Raw genomic sequence first — 24865 nt, 5'->3', positions numbered from 1 at the left:
TAGCTTACCTAGCCATAGTGATTACTACTATCTTACCTTGCTATGTCTCTGAATGTATGTAAAATAATTGTGGCAGGTTATATTTGTAGCTAAAATAACAAGCTATCAGGAAAGCACATGGGTTACCACGTGCTGTGATGTCCACGCCCCTTTGAGTCTGGCGATGTCGAGTGTTTGTTGAACATGATTTATCATTTATTTCCTACAGTTGTGGTGTGTGTGGCTCTGAAGTGGCGAATTATAGATGTCCCGGCTGCCTCAAACACTCGTGCAGGTAAGAGGAGAGACATCTTGTGCATCTCAATAGTATAAAGTGACTTGCTCTCCCTTTAATTCATGTGCACTGATAGGAAAGACAATGGGAAGCTGTGAGGTTCTGTGTTATACACTATAGCCCTTACCATATCATATGTGATGGAATATTATTGGCTGTTTTTTTAATTGAAGCAACCCTAACAAAGCTCTCAATTCTATATTCCTCGTGTCCTTTCATCTCGTCTCCTTAAAACTCAAGCTGTTTATAAGACTATGGCTCTGTGTCCCCCAATTGGCACATTTTCCCCTATAGGTCTATTGCACTACTCAGCCTCTGGTCAAAAGTACTGCCAATCAGCCCTGCTCAAAGGTAGTCTACTATATAAGGGAAATGGTGCCATTTGGGGCTCAACCCATCTCCCAGGTGTTTAAGAACCTCTACTTATTTTAATATCAAGATGGAAGCAATTTATCTTCAGGTTTTTATAACAAGGTCAGTGTTTAAAAAACATGTTTTAAGATTTGGTGGTGGGCTAGACTGCACCTCCTCCAAGGTCAGAAATTGATTGGGTAACCCTTCTACAGCCAAGATGACAGTAAAGCTGAAAATCCTTTGATTAGGCCTAGGCTATGTAACAAAAATGTGAAGGTAGGCTATTCTTGAGCGCTGTCTGTGTAGGTATGTGCAAGTAAGACAATTGTATCAGTGTTTTTGAAAGATGGACATGTTCAGGTGATTAATCTCAGCTGTGGTATGAAGCTATAAAATCCAAGTCCCAGAAAGCAAGTGAAGCCTACTTAGAAATACCTTTCAGCTTTCAATCTCAGCCTGAATGGCACTATCAAAATTGCTCCTTCTCACATCTCAATAAGATTTAGAGGTAATTTGCACATTTCTCAAATGGCTCCCCATTGTTGTGGGCAGCCATTGACATTCCCCAAATAGTTTGTGGAGATGGTCTGAAAGACCCCTGCCAAGTACCTACCTCTCTGTCAGCAAGTGTCTGAAATGGATTGTGATTTGTGAATGTCTGTGTTTAGATCACATCCCAACTGTTCATTAAAAGAAACAAGGCCCTAGAGAGAACCACACCAAGATCCCTTGACATTTTTATGGACGTTTTCATTTAGAGTCTGCAGTCTACCATGGATGAAAATGGGACTACAGATTCAAATTAGCTACACTACATATGTGGACACCAACTCGTTGAACATCTCATTCCAAGATCATGGGCACTAATATGGAGTTGGTCCCCCAATATGCTGCTTATAACAGCCTCCACTCTTCTGGGAAGGCTTTCCACTAGATTTCTGTATGGACATTGCTTTGTGCAAAGGGGCATGATCCCGCTGAAAAGGGAAGGGCCTTCCTCAAACTGTTGGCACAAAGTTGGAAGCGCAGAATCGTCTAGAATGTCATTGTATGCTATAGCATTAAGATTTCCCTTCAGCGGAACTAAGGGGCCTAGCCCGAACCATGGAAAAACAGCCGCAGAACATTATTCCTCCTCCACCAAACTTTAGTTAGCACTATACATTCGGGCAGGTAGCATTCTCCTGGCATCTGCCAAACCCAGATTCGTCTGTCGTACTGCCAGATAGTGAACTGTGATGCATCACTCCAGAGAACGTGTTTCCACTGCTCCAGAGTCTAATGGCCACAAGCTTTACACCACTCAACACTTGGCATTGCACATGGTGATCTTAGGCTTGTGTGCAGCTGCTCGGCCATGGAAACCAATTTCATGAAGCTCCTGACAAATAGTTATTGTGCTGACATTGCTTCCAGAGGCAGTTTGGAACTTAGTAGTGAGTGTTGCCAGCAAGGATAGACAATTTTTACTCGCTTTCAGCACTCGGCCGGCCCATTCTGTGAGCATGCGTGTCATTCCACTTTGCGGCTGAGCCGTTGTTGCTCCTAGACGTTTCCACTTCATAATAAACTCATCAAAAAAAGAAACATCCTCTCACTGTCAACTGCGTTTATTTTCAGAAAACTTAACGTGTAAATATTTGTATGACCTTAAGATTCAACAACTGAGACAAACTGAACAAGTTCCACAGAAATGTAATAATGTGTCCCTGAACAAAGGGGGGGTCACAATCAAAATTAACAGTCAGTATCTGGTGTGGCAAGCAGCTGCATTAAGTACTGCAGTGCATCTCCATATGGACTGCACCAGATTTGCAAGTACTTGCTGTGAGATGTTACCCCGCTCTTCCACCAAGGCACCTGCAAGTTCCCAGACTTTTCTGGGGGGAATGGCCCTAGCCTCACCCCCCGATCCAACAGGTCCCAGACGTGCTCAATCGGATTGAGATCCGGGCTTTTCGCTGGCCATGGCAGAACACCAACATTCCTGTCTTGCAGGAAATCAAGCACAGAACGAGGAGTATGGCTGGTGGCTTTGTCATGCTGGGGAGTCATTTCAGTATGAGCCTGCAGGAAGGGTACCACATGAGGGAGGAGGATGTCTTCCCTGTATTGCACAGCGTTGAGATTGCCTGCAATGACAACAAGCTCAGTCCAATGATGCTGTGACACACCGCCCCAGACCGTGACGGACCCTCCACCTCCAAATCGATCCCGCTCCAGAGTACAGGCCTCGGTGTAATGCTCATTCCTTTGACGATAAATGTGAATACGGCCATAACCCCTGGTGTGACAAAACCGTGACTTGTCAGTGAAGAGAACTTTTTGCCAGTCCTGTCTGGTCCAGCGACGATGGGTTTGTGCCCATAGGCGACGTTGTTGCCGGTGATGTCTGGTGAGGACCTGCCTTACAACAGGCCTACAAGCCAAGCCTCTCTCAGCCTATTGTGGGCAGTCTGAGCACTGATGGAGGGATTGTGCTTTCCTTTAACTCTGGCAGTTGTTTCCATCTTGTACCTGTCCCGTAGGTGTCATATTCGGATGTACCGATCCTGTGCAGGTGTTACACGTGGTCTGCCACTGCGAGGACAATCAGCTGTCCTCCCTGTAGCGCTGTCTTAAAGCATGTTCGTTCAATATGGTTATTACTCTGTTACACATCCTTATCAAAAAGAGTATGTGGGAATTGCAATTTATTGCCCTGGCCACATCTGCAGTACTCATGCTTCCTTGCAGCATGCCTAAGGCTAGTTCACGCAGATGAGCAGGGACCCTGGGCATCTTTCTTTTGGTGTTTTTCAGAGTCAGTAGAAAGGCCTCTTTAGTGTCCTAAGTTTTCATAACTGTGACCTTAATTGCCTACCGTCTGTAAGCTGTTAGTGTCTTAACGTCCGTTCCACAGGTGCATGTTCATTGTTTATGGTTCATTGAACAAGCATGGGAAACAGTGTTAAACCCTTTACAATGAATATCTGTGACGTTATTTGGATTTTTACGACTTTGAAAGACAGGGCCCTGAAAAGGGGACGTTTGTTTTTTTGCTGAGTTTAGTAGGACTTCCAGTTGACCGGGGCAGCTCTAGCAGGGCAGAAATTTGACAAACTGACTTGTTGGGAAGGTGGCATCCTATTACGGTGCAACGTTGAAAGTCACTCTACTGCCAGTGTTTGTCTATAGAGATTGCATAGCTGGGTGCTCGATTTTTAAAACCTCTCAGCAATGTATGTGGCTGAAATAGCCATACCCACTAATTTGAACGGGTGTCCACATACTTGTGTGTTTGTATGTGGTCCCTAACAAATAAATACCATGGATGAAAGAGCACATTTGGGCTGGTTGAAATTAATGAATGTTTTAAGCCTTGAAGAATGTGACTGACTGCAAAACACCTTTCACACATGTTGGTTAGTATCTATTCTATATAGGGAATGAAAGTCATCAATCCAGAAGAGGGTTTTCAAAACATTACTGCACTGGTGTATGTACTGCCCTGATCACCGGAGGTATAGCTTGGATTAGCTTAGGTCAAATAATACCTTGGACCTTGGAGTTAGTAATAATATAAACTAGCTGGTGTCAACCAGTTATAGGCCTTGGTGTTAGTAATAATATAAACTAGCTGGTGTCAACCAGTTATAGGCCTTGGAGTTAGTAATAATATAAACTAGCTGGTGTCAACCAGTTATAGGCCTTGGAGTTAGTAATAATATAAACTAGCTGGTGTCAACCAGTTATAGGCCTTGCTAGCTGGTGTCAACCAGTTATAGGCCTTGGAGTTAATAATATAAACTTGGAGGTAGTAATAATATAAACTAGCTGGTGTCAACCAGTTATAGGCCTTGGTGTTAGTAATAATATAAACTAGCTGGTGTCAACCAGTTATAGGCCTTGGAGTTAGTAATAATATAAACTAGCTGGTGTCAACCAGTTATAGGCCTAACTCGTTTATAGTTCCCTTACCCAATCACGCCGCACACAGTGAGTCTCAGGTGAAACCGACGTAGACGCAGAGGATTTCAATCTGTCAGAGGAGAGGAAGAGAAGGGTCTTCCTTCAGTGGCACACAGACATTTCCCAGCATGCAGTGAGACATCTCCAGTCTGATTTACGCCGCTACATCATTCTGCCTTCTATCCCCAGTCTTCTGTTCTCCATCCTTCCATCCCCAGTCTTCTGCTACCATGATGCAACTCTACCCATAGTGAAAGACGGAGTTCTGCTCTGCATTTTTCCAGATCTGCTGTTAGTTCTAAGTAGCCACTTTATTAAGAAAATTGCAGAGTTTGTATTCTACAATGTGCCAAAATGAATGCTTTGTCCTTGGACATACAGCTGATACTGTGTCAGTATGTTGTGTTCATGGATGAACCAAAACCTCTACACAGCTTCTTTTCTCGCTATAGTTCTAGTGCTGACTGTACCAGAAGAGCAAACTTTTTGATAAAATGTTATTTAAAAATGTCCTCTTTTATTTTTTGGATTTTTAACCTAGCTTGCCCTGTGTGAAGAAGCACAAAGAGGAGTCAGGATGCAGTGGAGTTCGAGATAAGACTGCCTTTGTTGCCCTGTCCAAGATGGATGAGATGAACCTACTCAGCGGTGAGACACTCCCTCTGCTGTGTGTGTGCGCATGCGTGTGTAATGGTCAAAGGTTTGGATGGCATGACTCCCTGGAAAGCAATGATTGTTGCTGAGTGAATGGACTATCCTGGCTGAACAAAGATTCATTGAATTGTGTGTAACTGTGGTGTCCTTTGTGGCCCTGCTAGACTACAGGTTCCTTGAGGACACGGGGAGGCTGGCAGACAGTGCCAACAGAGATTCCCTGGTCCGTGGCCCTCCTGTTAACTTTAGAGTAAGTCATTCATCCACCACCTCTCATTTAATTGATTGATTTGTGATATATTTATATCAGACAACTCTACATGGTGAGGGAGAAACTCACATCAACCACAAGTTTGACAGTGGAACAGGCGGGGTGACGGACAGGCGGGGTGACGGAGTAGGATGATGATTCCTTCTATCGGGCTCACACCAGAAAGACTTGGAGAGTTATGCTTGTCTAAACCGCAATATTGATTTCTATTTTCATAATAGCTTTGTGTTTCTTGGAGCACACTAGAGCATTTCTAACTTGCCTCACAAAATCTTTTTTGAAAATGAATTCTTTATATGATTTAAATTGTGTGGTTTTGGGTTTTCTCTCTGTGCCTCCATGGCTCTTCAGGTAACTGGTTTGAGCAGAGCTGGAACCCATAACCACAGACATTCATTGAAAATGGCACTTTCAGGGAGTGATTCAGTCTGCCAGCCCAGTCCTTACCTGGATTCATTTAAGACTATTACATGCAGCATTTTATAATGGCTTGAGGTAATGTGTTTTTGCTTCGGTCTGGTTCAGTGGTCACAAATCTATCAATAAAATAAGAATAATACTTCTTACCGAAATAGGGGGGGAAAGTCTGTCTGGCAAGGAATGTGAATGTCTATCTGGGCTGTGGCCTTCCAGAACCTTCTACATGTAATGGTCTAATATCATACAAAGAGACGCTAGTGTCCCACCTTGTTCGATAGAGTCTCTTTATATCCAAAAACCTCAGTTTTGTTTGCGTTTTCTTCAGGTATCCACAGGCTCAAACGCAGTCACAACAGGCAGACAAAGAAATCCAAATTGTATCCGTAAAGTTCATAGAAACATGTCAAACGATGTTTATATTTAATCCTCAGGTTGTTTTTAGCCTAAATATTTGGTAATATTTCAACCGGACAGTAACGTTGTCAATATAAAAGGTAAACAAGAAAGGCACTCTCTCGGTTGCGCACATGAAAAAGCTCAGTGACACTGCAGGGTCCCTTAATTCAAACAGCTCTTACTCCCTCATTTTTCAGAATACAAGCCTGAAACAATTTCTAAAGACTGTTGACATCTAGTGGAAGGCATAGGAACTGCAATTTGAGTCCTAAGTCAATGGATACTGTAATGGCATTGAATAGAAAATGACAACAAAACAAAATCCTACTTCCTGAATGGATTTTTCTTAGGTTTTCACCTGCCCAATCAGTTCTGTTATACTCAGACACTATTTTAACAGTTTTGGAAACTTTAGTGTTTTCTATCCAAATCGACCAATTATATGCATATCCTATCTCCTGGGCCTGAGTAGAAGGCAGTTTAATTTGGACATGCATTTCATCCAAAATTCCAAATGCTGCCCCCTACCCTAGAGAAGTTAACTACACATGGTTGATGATATTACTAGTTTATCTAGCTTGTCCTGCGTTGAGTATGATCGATGCGGTGCCTGTTAATTTATCATTGAATCATAGCATACTTCACCAAACGGGTGATTTAACGAGCGCATTTGTGAAAAAGCACTGTCGTTGCACCAATGTGTACCTAACCATAAACATCAACGCCTTTCTTAAAATCAATACACAAGTATATATTTTTAAACCTGCATATTTAGTTAATATTGCCTGCTAACATGATTTTCTTTTAACACGGGAAATTGTGTCACTTTTCCTGCGTTCTGTGCAACAGTTTGGGCCGCCTGGCTCGTTGCGAACTGTCTAGACTTTCTTCCTAACAAAGACAGCCAACTTCGCCAAACGGGGGATGATTTAACCTCTAGCGACGAGCAATCCCGTATCCGGGAGCGTAATCATAGCCTCAAGCTCATTAGCATAACGCAACGTTTCCTATTCATGAAAATCTAAAATGAAATTAAATAAATATATTCAAACACAAGCTTAGCCTTTTGTTAACAACACTGTCATCTCAGATTTTCAAAATATGCGTTACAGCCAACGCTAGACAAGCATTTGTGTAAGTTTAGCATGGCATAATGCTATGCTAGGCTGTGCTGGCAGGCGGCAACATTTTCACAAAAATAAGAAAAGCAACCAAATTAAATAATTTACCTTTGAAGAATTTCAGATGCTTTCACTCAGGAGACTCCCGGTTAGATAGCCAATGTTCCTTTTTTCCAAAAATAATATTTTTGTAGGCGAAAAACATCACGTTTGTTCATCCTGCTTGGCTGAGAAATCGACAGAAAAATACTTAAACTATAACGCATTAGCATAACGCAACTTTTTCTATTCATGAAAATCGCAAGTGAAATGAAATAAATTGAAACACAAGCTTAGCCTTTTGTTAACAACACTGTCATCTCAGATTTTCAAAATATGCTTTTCAACCAAAGCTACACAAGCATTTGTGTAAGAGTATTGATAGCATAGCATTAAGCCTAGCATTCAGCAGCAACATTTTCACAAAAAAACAAGAAAAGCATTCAAATAAAATCATTTACCTTTGAAGAACTTCGGATGTTTTCAATGAGGAGACTCTCAGTTAGATAGCAAATGTTCATTTTTTTCCCAAAAATATTATTTGTGTAGGAGAAATCGCTCCGTTTGTTCATCACTTTTGGCTAAGAAAAAAAAACGAAAATTCATTCACTACAACGCCAAACTTTTTTCCAAATTAACTCCATAATATCGACAGAAACATGGCAAACGTTGTTTAGAATCATCCTCAAGGTGTTTTTCACATATCTATTCGACGATAAATCCTTCGTGGCAGTTGGGTTTCTCCTCAGTAGCAAACGGAAAAGTACTTGCAGCTGGAGATTACGCAATAATTGCAACAGAGGACACCAAGCGACCACCTGGTAAATGTAGTCTCTTATAGGGTCAATCTTCCAATGATATGCCTACAAATACGTCACAATGCTGCAGACACCTTGGGGAAAACGTGGAAAAGGTAAGCTGACTCCTAGCTCCTCCACAGCCATATAAGGAGTCATTGCCATGAGGCGGTTTTAAAAAATGCGGCACTTCTTGATTGTATTTTTATCTGGGTTTTTTCTGTAACATCAGTTCTGTGGCACTCACAGACAATATCTTTGCAGTTTTGGAAACGTCAGAGTGTTTTCTTTCCAAAGCTGTCAATTATATGCATAGTCAAGCATCTTTTCGTGACAAAATATCTTGTTTAAAACGGGAACGTTTTTCATCCAAAAATTAAAAGAGCGCCTCCTATATCGAAGAAGTTAACAAAAGCGCATTTGCGAAAAAAGCACAATCGTTGCATGAATGTACCTAACCGTAAACAACAATGCCTTTCTTAAAATCAATACACAGAAGTATATATTTTATATATATATATATATATATATATATTTTATAGTATATACCTGCATATTTCGTTTAAAGAAATCCAGGTTAGCAGGCAATATTAAACTAGGGAAATTGTGTCACTTCTCTTGCATTCATTGCACGCAGAGTAAGGGTATATGCAACAGTTTGGACCGCCTGGCTCATTGCGAACTAATTTGCCAGAATTTTACGTAATTATTACATGACATTGACGGTTGTGCAATGTAACAGGAATATTTAGACTTATGGATGCCACCCGTTAGGTAAAATACGGAAACGGTTCCGTATTTCACTGAAAGAAAAAACGTTTTGTTTTCGAAACTATAGTTTCCGGATTTGACCATATTAATGACCTGAGGCTCGTATTTCTGTGTGTTATAATTAAGTCTATGATTTGATAGAGCACTCTGAGCGGTGGTAGGCAGCAGCAGGCTCGTAAGCATTCATTCAAACTGCACTTTCGTGCATTTGCCAGCAGCTCTTCGCTGTGCTTCAAGCATTGTGCTGTTTGACTTCAAGCCTATCAACTCCCGAGATTTGGCTAGTGTAACCGATGTGAAATGTCTAGCTAGTTAGCGGGGTGTGCGCGAGGAGATGGACCGAAGCTATACTGGCAATACTAAAGTGCCTATAAGAACCTATAAGAACATCCAATAGTCAAAGGTATATGAAATACAAATAATATAGAGAGAAATAGTCATATAAGTCCTATAATAACTACAACCTAAAACTTCTTACCTGGGAATATTGAAGACTCGTGTTAAAAGGAACCACCAGCATCATATGTTCTGAGCAAGGAACTTTAAAAGTTACCTTTTTTACATGGCACATATTGCACTTTTGCTTTCTTCTCCAAAACTTTGTTTGTACATTATTTAAACCAAATTGAACATGTTTGATTATTTATTTGAAGCTAAATTGATTTTATTGATGTATTATATTAAGTTAAAATAAGTGTTCATTCAGTATTGTTGTAATTGTCATTATTATAAATAAATCGGCCGATTAATCAGTATCATCATTTTTTGGTCCTCCAATAATCGGTATCGGCGTTGAGAAATCATAATCAGTCGACCTCTAGTCATTATGGTGCTATCCAAGTATTAATAAGTAAAGGGGTATCCTTTAAAATCAAGGTGAGGAGAATGAGTTCTTGGGTGATTAGGTTCTGAGCCAAGAACAGCCATTTCTAGTGTCCTTCCTATTTTTGTAGATTTTTTGTTGTTGTCAATTAACCAGTTGCTTAACCAGGTAGTTAAGAGCAGATGTTTGTTTATGTAATGTCCTTGCTCTCTCGCTCGCTCTCCCCTCTCGCTCGCTCTCCAGGCTAAGAGACTGACAGCCCAGGCGAGGAGGCTGAACATCACGTTGAGGTTCCTTCCCAACACATTCACCAAGAGCAGAGAGAACTCCACCATCTGTCTCAAGAAGTAGGTTCCTCTTAGACATCAGGGCCATGTTCTGTAGGATACAACATACTAGTGTTTTATAACAGTTGTTTTTGGCTCAGCGAAGAAAGGCAATGTTTGCGTCCCCTCTTTAAGAGGACCTCTAAATGTTCAGGTGGCTCTTTGACTTAAATCCAAAACCCATTACTAGCACTCGACTCTATTTATAGCAAAGTTTAAAAACAACTTCTATGTTCAGTAAGGTGGTTGAGGATCCTCGTGTTGAGATCAGAAGTGTTTCTCTGCCACAGGATGGCGCTCTTAAGTTTTCACAATTCCTCACATACATTAAAAACAACTGTTATTGTATCTGTGGGGCATCAGTCCTCTGCATGTTTATGAAGGCACTACTCAACTCTGTATACCTGGCATGTGCTGTTTAGTCTTGAGAAGGCCTTACGGCTTAATTGTGTGTGTGTCAGCTCAGGCAAATTTTGGACATGTTGGACAAAGACTTGAAGCAACATTTGATTAGTCACTGGTGTGGAGTAATGTATTACTGCCTGTGGCCTTCTGACCGGCTATGTAGGCTAAACCAACCCTGTCCATATGTCCTGGCCTCTCTGGGGGCATCATCATTTCCAACTTGTGATGTTTCACTGGACTTGGTGTGTTTCTATAGCAACCTGCTACCCCACCACTCATGAGTGTGAGACCTGCCATAGCCCTAATCCCAGACATGTATTCCTTTGTTCCCCATTCCCTCCATTTCTCGTTCCTTTTCCATTTTCCTGGATTTCCTGCTGTGCTGCAGGTGGTCCCGTCTTTCCATATTTGACAACTTTTCCTGAAGGGATATCGTTCTGCTATTTCCTCTCTCTCTCTCGCTCCACCCCACATGGAAGGAAACAAACATTTAACCCTCAAGTTAACTAAAAAACAGAACCTCTAATGTCAATCAAAGCTGTCGCTGAACAAAGTTAATGTTAGCCAGTCCACTTTTTTCCATTCTGAATATAATTCCCCTCAGGCCAGTCTGTCTCTCTGGTGTTTTGTAGTTCTAATTTGTGCATTATTGCCAGAAGGTAAGACCGCATTATGTAAGAGGAGCAGAGTAGCCAGGCTCCTTTCTCTTCCAGGAAGACATAGCCTAGTATCTGGTTTTACATTTGGATGGAACACTGGGGGGGGTTCATTTATAATTTAGGGTTAAATACATAGAAATTAAATGACTGATAAATAAATGGTTATGGTTAGTGGTTACATCCTAAATATCATGTAGTCAGTGTGCATAAAGTTCTCCTATCTTGGGAGTTTTCAAGGAAGAGACAGATGAGGATTCTCTAGGGATAGGATATAAACTAAGGGTGTCGACTAGACTGAGACCGGCACTAAGGGTGTCGACTAGACTGAGACCGGCACTAAGGGTGTCGACTAGACTGAGACCGGCACTAAGGGTGTCGACTAGACTGAGACCGGCACTAAGGGTGTCGACTAGACTGAGACCGGCACTAAGGGTGTCGACTAGACTGAGACCGGCACTAAGGGTGTCGACTAGACTGAGACCGGCACTAAGGGTGTCGACTAGACTGAGACCGGCACTAAGGGTGTCGACTAGACTGAGACCGGCACTAAGGGTGTCGACTAGACTGAGACCGGCACTAAGGGTGTCGACTAGACTGAGACCGGCACTAAGACTAGACTGAGACCGGCACTAAGGGTGTCGACTAGACTGAGACCGGCACTAAGGGTGTGTCGACTAGACTGAGACCGGCACTAAGGGTGTCGACCGGCACTAAGACTGAGACCGAGACCGGCACTAAGGGTGTCGACTAGACTGAGACCGGCACTAAGGGTGTCGACTAGACTGAGACCGGCACTAAGGGTGTCGACTAGACTGAGACCGGCACTAAGGGTGTCGACTAGACTGAGACCGGCACTAAGGGTGTCGACTAGACTGAGACTGAGACCCGGCACTAAGGGTGTCGACTAGACTGAGACCGGCACTAAGGGTGTCGACTAGACTGAGACCGGCACTAAGGGTAAGGGTGACTGAGACCGGCACTAAGGGTGTCGACTGAGACCGGCACTAAGGGTGTCGACTAGACTGAGACCGGCACTGGGTGTCGACCGGCACTAAGGGTGTCGACTAGACTGAGACCGGGCACTAAGGGTGTCGACTAGACTGAGACCGGCACTAAGGGTGTCGACTAGACTGAGACCGGCACTAAGGGTGTCGACTAGACTGAGACCGGCACTAAGGGTGTCGACTAGACTGAGACCGGCACTAAGGGTGTCGACTAGACTGAGACCGGCACTAAGGGTGTCGACACTGAGACCGGGTGTCGACTAGACTGAGACCGGCACTAAGGGTGTCGACTAGACTGAGACCGGCACTAAGGGTGTCGACTAGACTGAGACCGGCACTAAGGGTGTCGACTAGACTGAGACCGGCACTAAGGGTGTCGACTAGACTGAGACCGGCACTAGGGGTGTCGACTAGACTGAGACCGGCACTAAGGGTGTCGACTAGACTGAGACCGGCAGGAGAAAATGGTTTTGAGAATTTACTTGGTGCATTATATAATAAGCAGATGTTGGAGCAGTGTGACTGCAGATGGTTAGCGACATATTCATGCTACACACACATGCTGCCAGAGAGAGGCCATCATTACACAGAGAGAGGCAGTCTTTACACACACACACAGCCAGAGAGAGGGAATCATAATTAGCGGCCAGCTATAGAGGCTTTTATCCTGGGCTACGGTGTGTGCACAGCCACATGCACTGGCGTGCGTGCACCTGCCTGCCTCTCCCTGGTGACTGATGTCAAAACAGGTTACGGGTACACTAAAAGTGTTGAACTAGAAATGACAGGCCTGGAATACTTTTTAAACCAAATCAACCAGTGGTACACATATGTAATAGTTGGGGAATAGTGCCGTTTGGAACTCACCCTATACTCTTGTTCAAAAGTCAGCTGATTTATTGGTGGCTTCACTGGCTTGCGAACAGATCAGTTCATTTTTTTATGTAATAATTTGAATTGAAGTGTGGTTTGGAAATGTTTGGTGGCCTCCTGTTAGCAATGTTTTGTTCTCTTCTCTCAAGAAGAAGCTTGTTAAAGTTTTGTTCTCTTATCTTCTGAAGTCCTGTATTCTTTTCTCCGCTGAAGAGTCAGCTTGGCTACTAGTGTTTATCGTCTTTCTTCCCCTTTGTTTTACTTTTCTGGATGGAAGACAACTGTTATTAACTAGCAATTCACACACACACACAACCGTTCAAAAGTTTGGGGTCCCTTAGACATTTCCTTGTTTTTGAAAGAAAAGCAACAAAAAAATGTGTTCGTTAAAGTAACATCAAATTGATCAGAAATAGTGTGGTGTTGTTAATGACTATTGTAGCTAGATCCAAGTTTATAATTTTAAAAGGCTAATTGATCATTAGAAAACCCTTTTGCAATTGTTAGCACAGCTGAAAACTGAAAAGCTGATTTAAAGAAGTAATAAAACTCTCCGCCTTTAGACTAGTTGAATATCTGGAGCATCAGCACTTGTGGGTTCGATTACAGGCTCAAAATGGCTGGAAACAAAGACCTTTCTCCTGAAACTCGTCAATCTATTCTTGTTCTGAGAAATGAAGGCTATTCCATGCTAGAAATTGCCAAGAAACTGAAGACCTCACACAAAGCTGTGTACTACTCCCTTCACAGAACAGCGCAAACTGTCTCTAACCAGAAAGGAAAGGAGTTGGGAGGACACGGTGCACAACTGAACAAGAGGACAAGCACATTAGTGTCTGGTTTGAGAAACAGATGCCTCAAGTCCTCAACTGGCAGCTTCATTAAATTGTACCTACAAAACACCAGTCTCGACGCCAACGGTGAAGAGGCGACTCCAGGATGCTGGCCTTCTAGGCAGAGCACGAGTTCTGGTTGGGGACTCTGTGTGTGTGTGTTACATACACACATTCAAAAGTTTGGGATCACTTCGAAACGTTCTTGTTTTAAAAGAAAAGCGCTTTTTTTGTCGGCCATTAAAATAACATCAAATTGATCAGAATTGGTGCTGTCTAGTTTCCCTTTTTATTTGTGGGAGCTGAAGTCACCTTCTGAAATGGCAATGCAATGATATTCTGTCCGCGATGGCTGTGTTTCTGCATTTTGTACCCCATAATTCCTTTGCCACCCCATTCCCCCAGAGTCTTGAAAACAATTTCATGCAAGGGGGTATAGCAGCCATACACATCATGTGTAGCAGCTCACAGGTGCCTGATAACCAGCTATCGAGCCAGCCATTAGGCCATTCATTTAACTGCAACCCACGTGTTTGATCAACGTATTGTGTTTGTGGAATCCTTGTTGGCAGTTTGTTTGGGCACACATACTGATGCTGACTTCTATCAGTTGTATAATATTCTTCTATCTGCATTTACCCTCCATCTCAGTGCTTTATTTGAGAAATGATTACAGTGTGTGAGGTCACTGCGTTGGTAGATATGGTATTTGTTATGTGTCAGCGCCTCAAGGCTTCCATATGTTTTCATATTATGGAAGCCAGTTGTTAGGCTCTTGTTTGTTATACAGTACTAAATATAGAACCTTTTTAATAATAAAGTTTGTCATGGCAACAACTTAGACATTGAGACCTTGGAACTGTGGTTGCCATAAGTTTGTGCTTGATAAGTGTTGTCGTAGTGCTGCCCATTGATATGACTGGAGAGGATAAGACTGGCCACTTGAGATTGATGAGAGAGGACCTGCTTACGATTGATAGGAGCCCACTTCTGCACTAGGCTCTGCGTGCGTTCGCTCACACACCATTTTAGTAATTTACACACACACAATTTGAAACACCATGTTATTTCCAGGGCTCTGAGGTTTTTAGGTTGTTCGAGTTCAACATTTTGTCCTCCAGACAAGCAAAAAAAAAAATAATGAATGTAGAGCACACAATATTACTTCCAGAGGCTTCAAAACCACATTGATCACAAGCTGTTCTGCTGCAGAATTCAGAAATCTGCTGTTTGATTCCCCTTCTTCCAAGCCATTCCCCACTGGGTTGTTGAAAGCAACGAGAGATTTGTAGGCCTTAGCAACGAGTCCAACTAGAAGTTATCGGTCTTTTTTTTTTGTTAGTGTTGGGCAGGTGGATTGTATTGGTCACATACACATGTTTAGCAGATGTTAATGCGAGTGTAGTGAAATGCTTTGTGCTTCTAGTTCTGACAATGCAGTAATATCTAACAAGTAATCTAACAATTCCACATCTAATACACACATCTAAAGGGATGGAATAAGAATATGTACATATAAATATATGTAAACACTATTCAAGTGACTAGTGATCAATTTATTAAAGTGGTCAATGACGTTATGTATGCAGCAGTCTCTGTGTTAGTGATGGCTGTTTAACAGTCTGATGGCCTTCCGATAGAAGCTGTTTTTCAGTCTCTCAGTCCCAGCTTTGATGCACCTGTACTGACCTCGCCTTCTGGATGGTAGCAGGGTGTATATACTGTACTCGATATCATCTACTGTATCTTGCCTATGCTGCTCTGTACCATCACTCATTCATATATCCTTATGTACATATTCTTTATCCCCTTACACTGTGTATAAGACAGTAGTTTTTTTGGAATTGTTAGTTAGATTACTTGCTCGTTATTACTGCATTGTCGGAACTAGAAGCACAAGCATTTCGCTACACTCGCATTAACATCTGCTAACCATGTGTATGTGACAAATAAAATTTGATTTGATTTGATTTGTGAACAGGCAATGGCTCAGTTGGTTGTTGTCCTTGATGATCTTTTTTGCCTTCCTGTGACATCGGGTGCTGTAGGTGTCCTGGAGGGCAGGTAGTTTGCCCTCTGTGATGCGTTGTGCAGACTGCACCACCCTCTGTAGAGTGTTGTGGTTTTGGGTGGTGCAGTTGCTGTACCAGGCAGTGATACAGCCCAACAGGATGCTATCAGTTGTCTATCTGTAAAAGTTTGTCTGGGTTTTAGGTGACAAGCCAAGTTGAAGAGGTGCTGTTGTGCCTTCACATTTTTTATTTTGATTTATTTCACCCTTATTTAACCAGGTAGGCTAGTTGAGAACAAGTTCTCATTTGCAACTGCGACCTGGCCAAGATAAAGCATAGCAATTCGACACATACAACAACACAGTTACACATGGAATAAACAAAACATAGTCAATAATACAGTAGAACAAAAGAAAACAGTCTATATACAGTGAGTGCAAATGAGGTAAGATAAGGGAGTTAAAGCAATAAATAGGCCATGGTGGCGAAGCAATTACAATATAGCAATTAAACACTGGAATGGTAGATGTGCAGAAGATGAATGTAGTAGAGATACTGGGGTGTAAAGGACCAAAATAAATACTGTATGGGGATGAGGTAGGTAGATAAATGGGCTGTTTACAGATGGGCTATGTACAGGTGCAGTGATCTGTGAGCTGCTCTGACAGCTGGTGCTTAAAGCTAGTGAGGGAGTTATGAGTCTCCAGCTTCAGAGATTGTTGCAGTTCGTTCCAGTCATTGGCAGCAGAGAACTGGAAGGAAAGACGCCCAAAGGAGGAATTGGCTTTGGGGGTGACCAGTGAGATAGATATACCTGCTGGAGCAGGTGCTGCTATGGTGACCAGTGAGCTGAGATAAGGTGGGGCTTTACCTAGCAGGGACTTGTAGATAACCTGGAGCCAGTGGGTTCGGCGACGAGTATGAAGCGAGGGCCAACCAACGAGTGTACAGGTCGCAATGGTGGGTAGTGTATGGGGCTTTGGTGACAAAACGGATGGCACTGTGATAGACTGCATCCAGTTTGTTGAGGCTATTTTATAGATGACCTCACCGAAGTCTAGGGTCGGTAGGGGGGTCAGTTTTACGAGGGCATGTTTGGCGGTGTGAGTGAAGGATGCTTTGTTGCGAAATAGGAAGCAAATTCTAGATTTCATTTTGGATTGGAGATGCTTAATGTGAGTCTGGAAGGAGAGTTTACAGTCTAACCACATCGACATTGCCTGTGTGGGTGGACCATTTCAGTTTGTCCGTGATGTGTATGCTGAGGAACTTAACTTTCCACCTTCTCCACTGCTGTCCCATCGATGTGGATAAGGGGTGCTCCCTTTGCTGTTTCCTGAAGTCCACAATCATCTCCTTTTTGTTTTGTAGACGTTGAGTGAGAGGTTGTTTTCCTGACACCACACTCCGAGGGCCCTCACCACCTCCCTGTAGGCTGTCTCGTTGTTGATTGTAATCAAGCCCACTACTGTTGTGTTGTCTGCAAACTTGATGATTGCGTTGGTGTGCATGGCCATGCAGTCATGGGGGAACAGGGAGTACAGGAGAGGGCTGAGAACACACCCTTGTGTGGCCCCAGTGTTGAGGATCAGCAAAGTGGAGATGTTGTTTTCTACCTTCTACCTTCACCACCTGGGGGCGGCCCGTCAAGAAGTCCAGGACACAATTGCACAGGGCGGGGTTGAGACCCAGGGCCTCAACCTTAATGTTAAGATTGGAGGGTACTATGGTGTTGAATGCTGAGTTGTAGTCAATGAACAGCATTCTTACATAGGTATTCATCTTGCATAGACACCATGGCTGGAAGGTAAGCAGGAATGCAAGTTGAATGGGGTTTCAATTTGACATCTCTTGATGAACTTGACTTATTACTGCAGACGGAGACAGGCCGACAGACAGTCAAGCAGGGAGACAGGCCGACAGACAGTCAAGCAGGGAGACAGGCCGACAGACAGTCAAGCAGGGAGACAGGCCGACAGACAGTCAAGCAGGGAGACAGGCCGACAGACAGTCAAGCAGGGAGACAGGCCGACAGACAGTCAAGCAGGGAGACAGAAGACCTATGCCGTGCTCTCACTGGGCAGTCAGGCAATATGTAAACACAAGCTCGTCTTACTCAACTTGACATGTCATCATTCCACCATCTGCCCATTTTTGTCTGTATGGAAAATGCTTGTTGAGTTTCTCTGTGCCACCTTCACTTTTATGACTGACCGTGAGTGAATGATACCACATATTCCTGTATGCAATCCTGACACAGCCTGAGGTGCATGCTCGCATTGCCCGGCCCATCCCTTTTTCCATCAGATAAAATAGTTTCCTTTCACCGTCAATGCAGAACAATGCCCAAACACCTGGTGTTCCTCCTGACTTACCACCCCCCCCCTTCCACCAAGCCCAGTCTCTGCCAAGCCCAAGCAAACACTCATAAATTCCTCAGCAGCCTAGTGGGGGCTGGAATAGCCCTGCACCTGCATAGGGAATCCCCTAAACTCTCCCCAACCAACCCCCACTTCTGCCTGCTTTCCCCCCAACTTCCCCTTCTGCCCACATCAAGTGGAAACTCATAAGCACATTTTCATTGGATGTTCTGCCAGTTCTGCACACTTCTCATTTTTTCAACCCTCCACCTATCCCCATCTATCTCTCTGTGTTTTGCACCCCAGAGATTCAGGACCATAGACATTGTATCTGTCCCATTATGGCATCTGTGAGAGCATTGATAGTGCCATTGAGGCCATCTCCATTTTGAATTAGTCAATTTTCTTCTGAGTTTTATGGTGGACTACATCTAAAAAGTTGTATTGCCCTCCACTTCTGGATTCAAATTAAAAAGAAAAATATACTTTATGGGGAAGAAATAACTTGCTCCTCACAATTAAATTGTTTTTCTTTTGGTTGACATACTAACTCTCACTTCCATCTTTTAAAGTTCCATATCTCCCCACTGAGGCTCTGGGCCTAGGGCATGAGATTTTGGTATGGTTTGACAGCCTTTTATGTAAATCCTTCACCGAGAAGTCCTCCAATCCCAGAAACTGCATCCACACTTTCTGGACTTTTTCTCAACTTTGGCAGTGCTGTTAATCACCATAGCCATGAAGACTACAAAGTCTGCCTTCTTACCCTGTAGAATATCTGGATCCTGCTGATAAGGCAACTCCTTGCAATGAAAGCTTATCCACCACCACGGGCCCTTCAGAACCATTCGCACCCTCAATCCTCTAGACAGCTGCTGCATGTGATATGTTCTGTTTGACCCTGACCTTAGACACCTTATTCTCCTTCACCCTCATTGGGCATTTCAAATTGGCCCTAGAGTCCTCAATCTTTATGGTCATAGTTGTGTTGAGCATGTATATGTGTGTATATATATACACTGCTCAAAAAATAAAGGGAACACTTAAACAACACAATGTAACTCCAAGTCAATCACACTTCTGTGAAATCAAACTGTCCACTTAAGAAGCAACTCTGATTGACAATACATTTCACATGCTGTTGTGCAAATGGAATAGACAACAGGTGGAAATTATAGGCAATTAGCAAGACACCCCCAATAAAGGAGTGGTTCTGCAGGTGGTACCACAGACCACTTCTCAGTTCCTATGCTTCCCATCCAGGATGGCACATCAATGCGAGCTGTGGCAAGAAGGTTTGCTGTGTCTGTCAGCGTAGTGTCCAGAGCATGGAGGCGCTACCAGGAGACAGGCCAATACATCAGGAGACGTGGAGGAGGCCGTAGGAGGGCAACAACCCAGCAGCAGGACCGCTACCTCCGCCTTTGTGCAAGGAGGATCAGGAGGAGCACTGCCAGAGCCCTGCAAAATGACCTCCAGCAGGCCACAAATGTGCATGTGTCTGCTCAAACGGTCAGAAACAGACTCCATGAGGGTGGTATGAGGGCCCGATGTCCACAGGTGGGGGTTGTGCTTACAGCCCAACACCGTGCAGGATGTTTGGCATTTGCCAGAGAACACCAAGATTGGCAAATTCGCCACTGGCGCCCTGTGTTCTTCAGATGAAAGCAGGTTCACACTGAGCACGTGACAGACGTGACAGTCTGGAGACACCGTGGAGAACGTTCTGCTACCTGCAACATCCTCCAGCATGACCGGTTTGGCGGTGGGTCAGTCATGGTGTGTGGTGGCATTTCTTTGGGGGGCAGCACAGCCCTCCATGTGCTCGCCAGAGGGAGCCTGACTGCCATTAGGTGCCGAGATGAGATCCTCAGACCCCTTGTGAGACCATATGCTGGTGCGGTTGGCCCTGGGTTCCTCCTAATGCAAGACACCCTCATGTGGCTGGAGTGTGTCAGCAGTTCCTGCAAGAGGAAGGCATTGATGCTATGGACTGGCCCGCCCGTTCCCCAGACCTGAATCCAATTGAGCACATCTTGGACATCATGTCTCGCTCAATCCACCAACGCCACGTTGCACCACAGACTGTCCAGGAGTTGGCGGATGCTTTAGTCCAGGTCAGGAGGAGATCATCCGTCACCTCATCAGGAGCATGCCCAGGCGTTGTAGGGAGGTCATACAGGCACGTGGAGGCCACACACACTACTGAGCCTAATTTTGACTTGTTTTAAGGACATTACATCAAAGTTGGATCAGCCTGTAGTGTGGTTTTCCACTTTAATTTTGAGGTTGACTCCAAATCCAGACCTCCACGGGTTGATAAATTATCAATGGAAATCACATTCAACTATGTAAAGAAAAAAAAGTATTTAATAAGAATATTTCATTCATTTAGATCTAGGATGTGTTATTTTAGGGTTCCCTTTATTTTTTTCAGCAGTATATATACACACACACACGTATGTATCGCTTCAAATGAGTGGATTCTGCCATTTCAGCCACCCGTTGCTGACCGGTGTATAAAATCGAGCACACAGCCATGCAATCTCCGTAGATAAACAATTTGAAGGGGGTCTCCACGTACTTACTGAAGAGCTCAGTGACTTTCAATGTGGCACCATCATAGGACCTTTCAGTTTGTCAAATGTCTGCCCTGCTAGAGCTGCTCCGGTCAACTGGAAGTGCTGTTATTATGAGGTGGAAACTTCTAGGAGCAAATTCACAGAATGGGACCGCCGATTTCTGAAGTGTGTAACACGTATACATCTCTTGTCTTCGGTTGCAAAACTCACTACGAGTTCAAAACTGGAAGACACGTCCACACCAGAACTGTTTGTCGGGCCGAGCAGCCACACACACGGCTAAGATCCTCATGCTCAATGCCAAGAGTCTGCTGGAGTGGTGTAAAGCTTGCGGCCATTGGACTCTGGAGCAGTGGAAACGCGTTCTCAGGAGTAATGAATCATGCCGAATCTGGGTTTTGCGGATGCTAGGGCAACGCTATCTGCCCGAATGCATAGTGCCAACTGTAAAGGTTGGTGGAGGAGGAATAATGGTCTGGGGCTGTTTTTTCATGGTTCGGGCTAGGCCTCGTAGTTCCAGGGAAGGGAAATCTTAACGCTACAGCATACAATGACATTCTAGACGATTCTCTACTTCACACTTTGCGGCAACTGTTTGGGTAAAGGCTTTTCCTGTTTCAGCATGACAATGCCCCCGTGCATAAAGCGAGGTCTATACAGGAAGTGTTTGTCTATCGGTTTGGAAGAACTTGATTGACCTGCAGAGCCCTGACCTCAACCCCATTGAACACCTTTGCAATGAATTGAAACGCAGACTGCGAGCCAGGTCTAATCGCCTGATACCAGTGTCTGACCTCCCTAATGCTCTTGTGGCTGAATGGAAGTCCCGGCATAAATGTTCCAACATCTAGTGGAAAGCCTTCAGAGACGAGTGGAGGCTGTTATAGCATCAAACAGTAACAGGGGGACCAACTCCATATTAATGCCCATGATTTTGGAATGAGATTTTTGACAAGCAAGGGTCTACATACTTTTGGTCATGTAGTGTATGCCATGGTCATCCTCATGACAACTCGGACTCAATCCACACATTGAGCTAGACACATACACAGCATTAGTCGGACATTGGGGTTTAATACTCTTCCTATGTCTCTTGAATGCAAAATAGATTGTTTTAGTTCAGAGACAAAGTGCTTGTATCTGCAAGCAGACCACTGCCAACTGCTGATTTTGAAAATGTTTTATCGTATGTCTCCCTCTTTCTGTTTTGTCCTTTAGGGAGAATCGTTTCCTATGGCACCTGCAGCTCCTGTTCCCTCAGAGCAGCTCAGAGTTCACTGAGAGAAGGTGAGTGGTGTGTGTGCCTGCCTGTCTACTTGTCCGGTAGCATCTCTGCCAGAACAGTCTTTAGGAACCCTGTTAATAGCTGTTGATGTCAGAGTCCAGGGGTTGGAACCTGTAATAGAGAACATCCAGATATTTGGAGAGTGACATTAGAGCTTTCAGCACCCATGTATCTTCTAATGGTGAGGATGATTGGTGATGTAGATCGTTAGCACTCTGTATTAAAACCACTCCAAGAACGTCATCGATCTTCATCACGGTTTGACTCATGGTTGGTTCCTTGGAACTTGGTTGTTCACTCTTTTTGTCTGTCAATCCTTTCTTACCCTCTCTCTCGCCTCTCCATCTCTCCCCAGGGTGTCCGATGACCAAACACTTAAACAGATCCTCACCCCCTACATCCACCCTACAGAGTCTGAGCCAGTGAGACGACAAAAGTAAGAACACACCACTCTTGTATAATCTACTAATCGAATTAAACAAATGTCCAAAACATAGCTAGTAGTATCAACGCCTTCCTGATCTGATTGCCCGGTTTGGTTGTTTGGCTCTAACGACTGCCTTACCTGTCCTCCAGGTGTTCAATAGTTGGCTATGGCTGAAAATCCATCAAGTGGTCTTGCAAGCTAGATAACAGAAAGCTAGAAACAGAGCAAACCAAGATAGACTGGTCCAGAGAGAGGAATGTCTCTGAGCTGTAGCCAGGGCCCTAATCTAGCTGGAATCTACATGCAAACAACAGAATGGTCTAGCTGTGTTTCATTAGAGATTTTAAGATATAGAAATTAAATTAGGTTGTGGTTTTTGGTCGGTCACTGTAGTCTACTCAACAGCAGGAATATAAAGTTAACAATGTGATAATGGAGTCTGAAATCAACACCAGTTAGATGGGCAGTTTGGATGACCTCCTTTTTCTGTTGTCTTACCTGCTGTTTTCTCCTGAAATGGCTAAACAAATGTCATTACAACACACACACAGCCTGACTGCTTGACACCACATGCAGTGTGTTAAGGACATTGCATTCTCACGTTCCACAGTCAACAGGAGTGGGGCACACACAGCTAATTATATTTCAGAGAATTACATGTAACTGCTGTTGAAATATTGATCACTGACAGTGAAACATCGCCAGTGTGGCATACAAAAGCTGCAATTTCATTTACAGTGTCTACATTTTGTCCTTGAAGACAAGAAGTCATCACATTTTCTTAAAGTTGTCTTCATTATCAATGGGGACAACCTTGCTCTCTGTATCACTGTAAATATTTATACAGTTGCTATAACATGCAAATGTTTTGGGATTGTCTCCTAGTGCAGGCAGACCAGCTGTAAATTAAGTGTCTGCCATAAAGGAGCCCTGTACGACAGGGCTCATACTGTATTAAAGGACAAATATAGAAATGATTAAACACCCATGGTGATTTCATTAAACCTCTGTTACTGTTCCCCAGTCCAGTTCAAACTATCGTTTGACTATTTGTCTTGCAGGCTGCATAACGTTGAGCGTGTATAATTGCATTTATGTTGGAGGGTTTTCCCCTGTGAGAAGTATGCTGAAGGAAATGTGTATTTTATTTCATGATGTTGCTGTAGATTTCTTGTGGTTTTGTGCCCTCAAACATTATGAAATTGGATTTAGTAGATCAAACCCCAAGGACTTATTTTAGCTGTGAGTAGCTCAGTAGTACCTCAGTACAGCGAGTGTGCAGTTTAAAGCATTTCCTCGTCTGCCAAATTAAATACTTTTGGTCATGTAGTGTATGTGGACACCTGCTCGTCAAACTTCTCGTTCCAAAATCATGGGCGTTATTATGGAGTTGGTCCCCTCTTCCCTGTTATAACAGCCTCCACTCTTCTGGGAAGAGTCGGGCACTGATGTTGGGGGATTTGGCCTGGCTCACAGTCTGCATTCCAATTCATCCCAAAGGTGTTCAATGGGGTTGAGGTCAGGGCTCTGCAGGCCAATCAAGTTCTTAGGCTTGTGTGCGGCTGTTTGGCCATGGAAACACATTTCATGAATCTCCAGACTAACAGTTCTTGTGCTGACGTTGCTTCCGGTGGTAGTTTGCATCTCGGTGTTGAGTGTTGCAACCGAGCACAGATGATTTTTACGTGCTGAATGCTTTAGCACTCGGTGGTACCGTTCTGTGCGCTTGTGTGGCCTACCACTTCGCGGCTGAGACGTCTAAGAGCAACAACGTTTCCACTTTACAATAACAACACAGTTGACCGGGGCAACTCTAGCAGGGCAGAAATTTGACGAACTGACTCGTTGGAAAGGTGGCATCCTATGACGGTGCCACGTTCAAAGTCACTGAGCACTTCAGTAAGGCCATTCTACTGCCAATGTTTGTCTATGGAGATTGCATGGCATTGAGCTCGATTTTTATACACCTGTCAGCAAGGATGTTGCTGAAATAGCCAAATCCATTAATTTGAGGGTTGTCCACACACTTTTGTAATTATGGTGTATCTAGGTATATTCAATAAGAATGTGCCTATCAGCAGGGGGAAAATGCTAACATTATTATGATGGAGAGTGAAATTGTAAATTATGCAATGAGCTATATGCCATTTAAAATGGAGACAATGACATCCCTTTCTATACAATACTTGATCGCAAATCATCCTCGCGCTGGTTGGAAACAAATACAA

The 24865-nt window shown here is 43.7% G+C and overlaps 1 protein-coding gene across 1 annotated transcript in view; it reads left to right on the top strand.

Annotated features, from left to right (window-relative positions):
• Positions 1-24865, top strand: part of znhit6 (zinc finger HIT-type containing 6) — a 46785-nt gene that overhangs the window by 298 nt on the left and 21622 nt on the right. Inside the window, exons 2-7 of the mRNA XM_024401860.2 lie at positions 209-274; positions 5121-5227; positions 5398-5483; positions 10115-10218; positions 22144-22212; positions 22566-22646. Coding sequence (XP_024257628.1) covers positions 209-274; positions 5121-5227; positions 5398-5483; positions 10115-10218; positions 22144-22212; positions 22566-22646 — 513 coding nt within the window. The remainder of the gene's footprint in view (positions 1-208; positions 275-5120; positions 5228-5397; positions 5484-10114; positions 10219-22143; positions 22213-22565; positions 22647-24865) is intronic.

This window comes from Oncorhynchus tshawytscha, linkage group LG05, assembly GCF_018296145.1.
Source record: "Oncorhynchus tshawytscha isolate Ot180627B linkage group LG05, Otsh_v2.0, whole genome shotgun sequence".
Lineage (NCBI taxonomy): Eukaryota > Metazoa > Chordata > Actinopteri > Salmoniformes > Salmonidae > Oncorhynchus > Oncorhynchus tshawytscha.
Note: the sequence above shows the minus strand (reverse complement) of the source record. Positions and strands in the feature narration are given on the sequence as shown.